This window comes from Sander vitreus, chromosome 10, assembly GCF_031162955.1.
Source record: "Sander vitreus isolate 19-12246 chromosome 10, sanVit1, whole genome shotgun sequence".
In the NCBI taxonomy this organism is placed as follows: domain Eukaryota; kingdom Metazoa; phylum Chordata; class Actinopteri; order Perciformes; family Percidae; genus Sander; species Sander vitreus.
The window spans coordinates 7,089,502-7,099,621 of NC_135864.1; the positions used below are offsets into that span (position 1 = coordinate 7,089,502).

Here is a 10,120-nt window from a genome sequence, read left to right on the forward strand (position 1 = left end):
GCTGCTAAAACAGGTGTGATGTGTGCTCTTTTGTTAATGTGCATTAAAAGCCTTGCAGCGGAGTTCTGAACAGTCTGGAGACGATAAAGCTGATTCTTACTCAGACAGGTAAAAAGACAGTAATCTAAACGTGAAGAAATGAAAGCATGAATGATAATCTCTAATTCATCCTTAGTCACAAGTGTTCTTAACTTAGAAATATTTCTCAGTTGGAAGAAACAGTTCCTAACTAATAATTTAGAGTGGTGATCCAACGACATAGCTGAATCAAAAACCACACCTAAGCTCCTGAGACTCGGCTGGACAGACGAGCCTAAGTCCCCAATATGCTGCTTTATCTCAGGGATATGACTTTCAGGGGCGATAATTAGAGTTTCTGTTTTATCTGAGTTCAGAAGCAGAAAGTTGTCAAATAACCACTGTTTGATACTAGTCAAACAGTTTATTAAAGATGACAGTTTAGAGAACTCAGTTTCCTTAAACGAGCAGTACAGTTGGATATCGTCCGCATACAGATGGTACGATATGTCACTAAATTGACAAATGATCTGTCCTAAAGGAAATACGTACAAGAGGAACAGAATAGGTCCCAAGACAGAACCCTGAGGTACCCTACAGGATAACTCTGCAGTTTCAGACAATATCTGATTCACATAAACACTAAAACCTCTACCAGAAAGGTAGGATGAGAACCATTTTTACTGGAGATTGCACACATTGTTAGCAAACTGCCCTAACACAACCTGAATATCAACACATGGCTGCACAAGTAATATTAAACAATCTGCACATCTATCAGCTATGCAATAAGAAACACAGCAACAGCAGTATTATCAAGGCGATAATATATATCTCTCTCTCTGCAAATAAATGTCATGTCGTAACACGGGCTAAATTATCCACATCGTAGCAGAACACTTATTGAAATATGAATAAACGTAGCTTTAACGTTTACACAGATAACGAGGCAGTAAAAGCCATGACAGTTTAACAAGCTACAGAATAGTTTTAACTTACGTTGTGGGCTACACACATCACTTCAACAAGTCCAAAAACAGGAAAGGAATGATAAAGAAAAAAGTCAGTTTACAGCTGCTGTTCTGTCCCCTTCTCCTGTCTGTCAACTTCAAGAAACGCACTGTAGGCTACGCAGTGCTCCCGCACGGCAACTTCAGGAGACTCGGATGAAGCTGGGAACACGCAGTTTCCACACCGTGGTAATCCACCGTGATAATAATGATATTTTAAATGAAAACAGTAATTGTTATCATCCACATTTTTACCGTGGTTTACCGTTACACCGGTAATCGTTACATCCCTAGGACACACAGCTGTTCATGTAGCATGCCAGATGAGGATGCTGTAGAAAATGGCCGAGACTGCTTTCGTTTTCATTTGAGCTCATCTCTCTCTTTCTCTGTCTCTCTCTCCTTAGTAGGAATCCTTTGGCTAGCATTGGAATAGTGCTGTTGTGGTAGATCAACTATTTCTGTCTCCTCCCTTCCCTTCTTCTTTTCCTGTGGTGAATGTGTGTGCATATTGGTGTTGATCTGGGTGTGGGTGTGGGTGTCGACGCCATATCAATCCATTGGTCTCTCATTGGCGTCATGGTTGGGTGAGCGTGTGTGTGTGTTTGTGTGTGAATGGGGGTCGGTTTGTGGGTGGGTGTTATTGTGTGCATGAATATTTGTGTGCCGTGTGCATTTTTGCATGTTGATTTGTGAGTGTGTGTGTGTGTGTGTTGGGGTCTATCAGGTGTCAGTCCCGGTGTTGCCCCAGGCCAGGCGGGGTGACCGCTGGTCTTGGGACCCGGATGAGGAGCGAAAGCGTCAGGAAAGGTGGCAGCAAGAGCAGGAGCGCATGCTGCAGGTACACAGTATACCTCAAAGGGTAAAGCATGGCGCACAAGTCTGCAAGGTTAGGGGTACACTTCCTTTTGGAGCTTAGTTGGTAGAGAAGGCACCAGCACTGTGAGGATTAGGTGCAGAACAGACTTTTAGCTATAAGTATGTAATATGTACAAAAGTCCTAGGGAAATAAATAAACCTCAGCCCAGACTTTAAATGAACATACAAAGCTAGAAGATATGTTTGAGACACATTCTTCCCACAAACTGGGAGAGATTTGTTTATTTGTTGTCTGTATGTTATTCAAACATGACCTACAAGTTCAGCACAATAAATGTAGGTTAAAGATGATAATTTGCAATTGAGCATTCAGGAACTGCACCTTACATGAAGCTCTGACAACATATGTGTCAAACCCATTGAAAGTTTGTTTTATGCAGTAGTGGATAATCACATAGCTTAGATTATACCTAGGAAAATACTTAGTACAACACAGACTTTCTGGGATTTCTGGGATCGACTATAATTAAATGGCCAGTCACTTTATTGGCTTCAAATGTACAATGCATCTCAGTGGGCACAGCAAGTCACTTGCACAGCCTGCATGATTGAATATGGGTCAACGACGCTTTAGGTTAAAGCTAATTGCATAGGTTGTGTTTAGCATGGAAGGCAGATTTTGGGTATGACTTGTTAACAAATAAGCTATGCATGAGTCAATGCATAAGCCAGGCATCGTGTCCCCAAAATATGTCTATGCTTAAAACTGGTCTAAGTTTGTTTATCTGAGTTGTAAATGCAGATTTTTGTAGACATTCAGTTTAATATAACTGTTGCTAAAACAGCTTTTCAGTGACAATATTAACTAGATGCTGAAACCTTTCACTTTTTCAACTAATTTAGTCCAGTTTTAACCCAAATGTTTAAAAAAAACTGAGCTACTTTACTGTTTACCATACTGTAAATCATGCAGTGGCACAGTAAGCTGCTGTGTGACAGTTTGTGCTCAGCTCAGAATCAGATGGATTAACCACATTTCATGGCTACTTGCAAAGCTTGCCTCCATGTTTGTTTTATATTGAGCATATCCTCCTCCAAAGGCACACCCCAACCACTCCGATGCACAGTTTGACCACCAGAGGGCGATTTTTGAGCAGTGGAAGAACCTTCAGTTTGGTTTTTTCTGCTCACTGTCTCCATTTCATGCACAAACACAGACAAGGACTTTGTCCAAGGTTGCTGCTGTTGCTGCTGCCCACATCACCCTCTCTCTCCTCAACCAATCAGAGGTCCATCTCAGGTCCACATATTCTTAAACATTTAAAGGATTCATTGGTATCCATGAAATACTGTACTCATCTACAGTGATAATCTTGATGAATAATTTAAACAACAGTGATGAGTAGAGTACAGATTTCTCTTCTTTCCGGTTGTTTGTTTGAGATGAAATGTGCTGAAATGGATGAATGTCTGGTGCATCAATGTGCTTGTTACCTCCCTGGTTGGTTGTGTGTTGTCTCTGTGCCTTGATCTTGATCCGGCATCTGTCTTGCTTTAGTTGCCTTCTCTCTAAATCTTCTTTTGGGGTTCCTACACAAGTCTGAAAAGAGTGAAAAACTAGTCTCATGAGGTTTGTGCTTGTCTAGAATGATCTGACGTGTTGGTGGTCATGTTGCCCAGTTGCTATTGTAGTAGCATACATGAAGGAAAAACTTATCAGCTTTTGAATTGAAAATTGTGTAGGAACCTCTGCATGCCCAACGTTTGCCTTTCGTCCGCAGTGCCTGCCTATGATCTCTTTTGTTTGCTTTTTATTCCTAACACGCAAATATGAGATCTGAGTGTTAACCATAACACAGAAGTAGCAAGCTACCTTTGCATTCATTTATGTCTCTAATTTCAGGCTTATATTTAAAGTACATACTAAGGGAATCCCACAGGGACATTTTATAGTCAATTATTACAACAGGATTTACAGGTCTCAGTCCCTTTGATTAAATTAAGCAGAATGCATTATGAGAGAATTGTATCCACTGAGTCAGACTGAAGCCTGTTACAGACCTTTTGATGATGAATATTTCTGCGCATCATCTTTTGTTTTTCTGCAAAAAATATCCACCTGCAGACAGTGTAGTCTTTGTTGAGGCTCTGTGCTGTATGTCATGTCTGTGTTGCCATGGTAACAGGAGAAGTACCGGCGCGAGCAGGAGAAGCTGAAGGAGGAGTGGGAGAAAGCACAGAGGGAGGTGGCGGAGGAGGAGAGGAAGTACCACGAGGAGGTGTGTGCATGTTTATGCTTGAGGGCACATGTTGCACCCATGATGTGTTCTTTGGTGTAACTCGCACTCAAAATCTGAAATCAGGATAATTTTGGACTCAGCGTTCTGAATGAGAGCACCAGTTAAATGTATAATATGTGTGAGTTGTGTTTTTCTAAACCAAAAAGAAAAGTGTATTTCCTGACTAATAATCTTAAAGTTGTTCTTGAAAACTCACCCAGCTCTCCCATCACAACAGGAGCGTAGGATACTGGAGGAAACTGTGGCGCCTCTAACTCCCCGCTCCTCAGCCCTGCCCTCCCCCAGCCGAGGCGGGGTCTCCTCTACCTCGGAGCCCCAGGACACCATCGTCCGTTCGCTTGGTGACTGGGAACGCAAGCAGGAACTGCTGGAGAGGCACTCGGTGAATGGCTGATTGACTGATTATAGATAGTTTTTTTTTTCGAAGCATGCATTCATTTTGTATAAATTCAGGAGGGGACAATTGGTTAGAATGACTTGAGTGGGCACAGTGTTTTTTTTGGGGGGGGTTTTGGGTTGGTTGTTCAGCTAACTGTTTCCTGTTTGTGATTGGATGGCACAGAAGGGGAGCACAGAGAGTGTTGAATGGAAACGAAGAGAAAACGACAGGACCAGTGACATCAGCACCGCTGATGACAGCATGAAAACAGGCAGAAGGTTAGCGAACTAAATGTGTTGAATGTTGCATTTTACACATTTTAGCTGACATTCTGAGCAATGGTGCCTTAAAATGAGGCCTTACTTGGCCTTTGTGTAACAAGGGTATTTCAATTAATTGGATGGAAACTGCCAAGGAAGAATACAAAATTAGACCACTACCCCCTCACAACTCAAAAAATCAGTTTTACTATAGTGGCCACCTGCAGATACACAATAACATGTCAAATTTACATCTGTTGTCATGTGACTTTGCTGCCTTTCCACAGTTATTTTATAAAACTGGAGCTTCATGTGTTTCCTAAATACTTGTCAGTCCCGTATTCATCATTTTGAGTGTTGTGTATCTGCAACTTTTCTCTCAGCCCTGTTTGTCAGAGTATCATCATAAAAATACTGTAGATCTCAGTGGGATCAGTCAGCAGTAAAATGGACTATAAAAAGCAAAAACCGAATCAATCTTAACATAGTGTGTTTCCGATCCTCAGCTCGGTGAGTCAGAGCAGCAGTCAGGCAGAGACACTCGGTCACAGTCTGCAGAATGGCCAAAAACTCCCTGCGATGCCGACCAAAACCTCGACTCCAGTGAAGAAACAAGAAGAGCCTTCAGCAGACAGCAACAAGCCCAGCCGGCCTGCAGGAGACAGGAGGTGTGTGAATGTGTGTGAGAGAAGCCTTCAGTCCAAGTTCTGACTGGATTTCATTGTCTTTTTAAATCCAGAGTTCAGTCCCTTTCAATTGTGTATACATGATTCTCCTATGTTAATACAAGTTTAGAGCACACTGTTTCAATTATACTTAATGTTCTTAACTGACAGTGTGGGGTATAAGACACAACCAAACACAGGTTATTGCACCAGTATGTAACTATTATCACACTAGAGAATATCATCAATTTGCAATATGATTTAAAAAAAAAAAAAAAAAAAGGTTAAATGTTGATATCATGGCTGTGAGAAATCTTCCATTTTAAACACTGTTTTATTTCCTCATGTTATTTCTTTTGTTTAATAAGATGCCTCTATGTGTCAAGGCTGGCCCTCAGATATCATAACACTGCTTATTTTAAAATAGACAAATAGATTGCATTTACATGTCATCACAGCTGTAAATACATACTTTGTCAAAAGACCAGAATAATGACTGGTAAGTACTAAGGGTTTGACAGTTTAACTTCAGTTTCACCAGCAGGTGGCATCTTTTAGCTGTATTTTACCCCCAACGTCTTTCTCCACATAATTGAACAGTCTGTGACAAGAAAAGAAAAGAACATTCATTAGAATCAGTCACACATAATACTGCAAGTAAACCTGCCAAACATTGAGTAGATTTCGGTGGTTCAGCTTGTTCTGGCTTGGATTGGTTTGTGTCTGACTGTGGCAGCCAATAGAGTCACTGTAGCTGTGACTCATCATCATGTTGCATGTTGCCGTCCATTTCCAGGAGTGGTCCCATAGATAATATCATGTGCCACAGCTCATCAAAAAGCCCCGCAGCATGTCCACCACCTCCAGACACACCGCCAACACCCAACAGGTACTGCATTACAAACAGCCCACATGGATGGAGGGGTGTGCTTTTCATTTCTGCACTGTCATTTTCTGCTTTGCTGCCTACATTTCTCCACCCATGACATGTACCACTGCAGCAAGGATGAATGCAGTGGGAATTTCAATACAATATGTGGAAACAGAGTTTTAATTCATTTTTATTTCATGTATTTCTTTGTTTTACAGTGAAATGTACATTCCTAAACATTACTGCAAATGTGCCTGATGTTGTCTCGAAATTCAACTGCTCATCTGCAGTCCCAGGTCATTAAAATACAATTACTAATGTTTGAAAAATAGCACACAGAAGACAGACCCTGATGAACATTACTGAGCACAAGGACCTTGACGAGTAGAAACACAAACAAAAACACTTTAGGCAAGAGATGGAATATACTTTATATATACTTCACCACCACAAGTATCTCTATAAAATAAATGTCATACATCTATTGTTGTTAACTGAATCCACTGCTGGATAGTGCAAATGCAGAGGATGCTATCTGACCATAAATTCAGATATTCTGTATCAATTTTCCAGTACAACAATACACTGACAAATGAACAGCTTATTAACTGTTTCTCTTTCGTATTCACTGTCAAAAGAGCTTAACTGGTACTAAGTAATCAGTACTTTACATCATTTCCAGTCCCTCCTAGTGTCATAGGTTTTCTGTCTCTTTCTCTCTTGTGTAGGTCTGTCAGTGGGAAGAAACTGTGCTCCAGCTGTGGGCAGCCGTTAGGGAAGGGGGCCGCCATGATCATAGAGACCCTCAGTCTTTACTTCCACATTCACTGCTTTAAGGTCGGTGACGGAAAGAAGAAATGCTTTTCATGTCAAGATTCAGTATCGATCTGTTTCGTTTATTTTTTTTATTAATTTAATTACCCATCAGACGTATGAATGCAATTGCACCTTAGCAATTGTGTTGTTGTGTATTAACTATTGCGTGTATTCAAAGCCTGGTATATCTTATTCCTCTGTGCCATGGAGCCCAGTTGTACAAAATCTATTAGAAACATACCAGTGAACCTCAATGTTTCACAGTTCCTTCATTACCATGAGCATGGACACCATTTTGAGTCAGTGCCGCATACAGTACACCACCCTGCTGCCGAGAATACTCAGTAGAGCACCAATTCTGTATTAATCCGCAGCTGAGAATAGTCCCCAAAGAAATGTACTATTTAGTCCTGTTTGAATAAAGATTGCTGCTGTTAGAGAAATTACTCTTATTCTTAAAAAATGAAATTAAATGTTTTTGACATTATTTTTAAACAATGATATCTTCAGTAGGAGCCAGTGGTCTGGAGGCTGAGTGTCACATACAAGTTAGGGAAGTCAGAAAGCATCGAGAGACTCACAGATCGTGGGGTTTTGGTTTTGTTGATTTGAAAAAAAAAAAAGAAGAAATAACTATAGTCTTACGCTTTAAGATGCACCTGTAATAACAAGTAATTCATGAATGATTTATATGAATCAAAATGACCGCCGCTGTCTCTCTTCAGTGCGGAGTGTGTAAAGGACAGTTAGGCGACACGACCACGGGGACGGACGTCCGGATCAGAAACGGTCTCCTCAACTGCCACCAGTGTTACATCCGCTCCCGCTGTAAGTCCCTCCCCCTCACTCTCTCCTGTATCTTTTACCCAAGCTCTGTCCTGCATCTCTCTCTCTCTCTCTCTCTCTCTCTCTCTCTCTCTCTCTCTCTCTCTGCTGATGTTTCCATCCATTTGTCCAAACATAAATTAATTATGAATGTCAGGTTCTGTCAGCTGGTTTCTAAGCAACTCAACCACCATCCTGAATATCAAAACACACAACCACCAGAAATAAAATAGATAACTTCCATGTTACATAATACTCATAAAGAGGGAGTTTAATCATTATCTAATGTTATAAAAAGGGTACGGTGTTGTTTCTTGTTGTATGGTAATGTCAACCGTGTTTCAAATCTTCACGGATGAATAAATGTGGTTTCCAATAAGGTGATGGTGTCGTAGCACCAGCAGTAAGTACGCTGCTCACAAACCAGCTAGAAAAACACACAAAGCTTTGTTTGATGTATTGTTTTCAAAGTAAACGTGACACTATTTTTTATAATAAAACATTTAAGGTGTATTTCAAAGGTTTATTCTTTATTGCAGCCCCGCTGTGTGGCTGATAAGACGAGTGTATTTTTAATCTAAAAATCCAACCCAGTGCAGCTTTAATAAAGAAGTGTCAGACACAGTGAAGCTTGGCTGAATGGAGGGATGGATCTGAAGCTGCATCAGGAGGAAGAGAAACTTGTGATGTAGCAGCTGGGAGAGGATGGCTGTAACTTTCCGTCCTTTTCTCCTTGTCTGAACTAGAGCAAAAGTTCATGCTTTCTGAAACACAGAGCTCACTTTTAAATAACCTTCTTAGCAGCTGTTATGATTTGGGGATCAGAAAACCACAAAATCATATCCTCAGTCAAAATACTGAACAATATATTATTATTAATTTCAAACACATACAGTTGCAACAAAATAATTGTGAACGTTATCAGTTTGCCTTCAATTATTCAGTAAAAAAAAAAATATATATATATATGGAATTGAGATTCTGTATTAAATATAAACAAGAAAGTCAAATTAACAGGCAATAACATCAACAAGTCAGATCTTGATCTCTATCTTCATCTTGATATTAAAAAATATCCCGGTATTATGGTGAACGTTATGATATAGCACACCCCTATTTCCTTCTCTTTCTTTTTCCTTTCAAGCGGCCGGACAGCCAACCACGTTGTGACGCTCAACAGAAAAGCACAAGGTTCATGGAAGAAACCCCAACCCCATAATCTGCAAATCATGTCCTTCACAGCATGTCGGGATCTTTGCATCCTGTGCAGCTCAATAACCAATGAAGATTCGTCAGGGGGGCCCAACAAGGGTTCTGGGGACAGTCAAACGTTCATATATATATATATATATATATATACTATATATATATATATATATATATTCTATATATATTCTATATATATATATATATATATATATATATATATATATATATATATATATATATATATTCTATATATTCTATATATATATTCTATATATATATATATATATATTCTATATATATTCATGTTTATGTCATCTGATATGTGAGTGACATCTGGATTTGATTGGTCCACATACCACCACAGACTCTGTTTCATCATGCAGCAAGAGAGAGAGAGAGAGAGAGACTGTTCTGGGGTGGCAGCCATGTTGAAAAGAAAAGAGTGAACACACACAAAAAGAATATGGTCAAGTATTTAAGGTGGTTAAGTAAAATCAGGATTTATTTTCCTAAATATTAGATATTCCAAAAATTAGAATATTTGCCATTTAATTCCATATGATGGAAATGCAGTACATCACATAGTTAATAAATTACTTTTTCTTTTTTTTATCATTTGAGAAAGGTTTTCTTAATTTGGATAAAATTCCAAAAGCTGGAGAGAACTATGTGGTCAAGCAGCTCGGGTTGGATTTTGTTATTTCTCTAAACAGAATAGATCTGAAAAATATGAATAATTCAATTCACCTTTAATTGAGTGATAGATTGAAACAAAATGTATACAAAAACTTAATTTAGGAAGTGCAGTAAAGGTCACTACAAACCATAGATTTAGATCCACAGACACAATATCTACAGTAAGTCACTATTGTCCCTACAGAACAATGTATCTTGTTCTGTGCTCCTGAATAAAATTAGCCTCTAATATAAACACATATTACGGATGTA

The 10,120-nt window shown here is 39.5% G+C and overlaps 1 protein-coding gene across 10 annotated transcripts in view; it reads left to right on the forward strand.

Annotated features, from left to right (window-relative positions):
• Positions 1-9,298, forward strand: part of LOC144524092 (LIM and calponin homology domains-containing protein 1-like) — a 106,342-nt gene extending 97,044 nt beyond the window's left edge. For 6 of the 10 annotated variants that reach the window (XM_078260084.1, XM_078260086.1, XM_078260085.1 and 3 more), the window contains 9 exons: positions 1,756-1,869; positions 4,034-4,126; positions 4,365-4,529; positions 4,710-4,804; positions 5,293-5,454; positions 6,248-6,340; positions 7,051-7,159; positions 7,864-7,966; positions 9,108-9,298. In XM_078260084.1, the coding sequence (XP_078116210.1) occupies positions 1,756-1,869; positions 4,034-4,126; positions 4,365-4,529; positions 4,710-4,804; positions 5,293-5,454; positions 6,248-6,340; positions 7,051-7,159; positions 7,864-7,966; positions 9,108-9,133 (960 nt within the window). In that variant the 3' untranslated portion in view covers positions 9,134-9,298. Of the gene's footprint in view, positions 1-1,755; positions 1,870-4,033; positions 4,127-4,364; positions 4,530-4,709; positions 4,805-5,292; positions 5,455-6,247; positions 6,341-6,540; positions 6,619-7,050; positions 7,160-7,863; positions 7,967-9,107 lie in introns of those variants that run through there. The other 4 variants (XM_078260088.1, XM_078260089.1, XM_078260087.1 and 1 more) reach the window with 3 other exon arrangements.
• Positions 9,299-10,120: the final 822 nt, after the last annotated feature.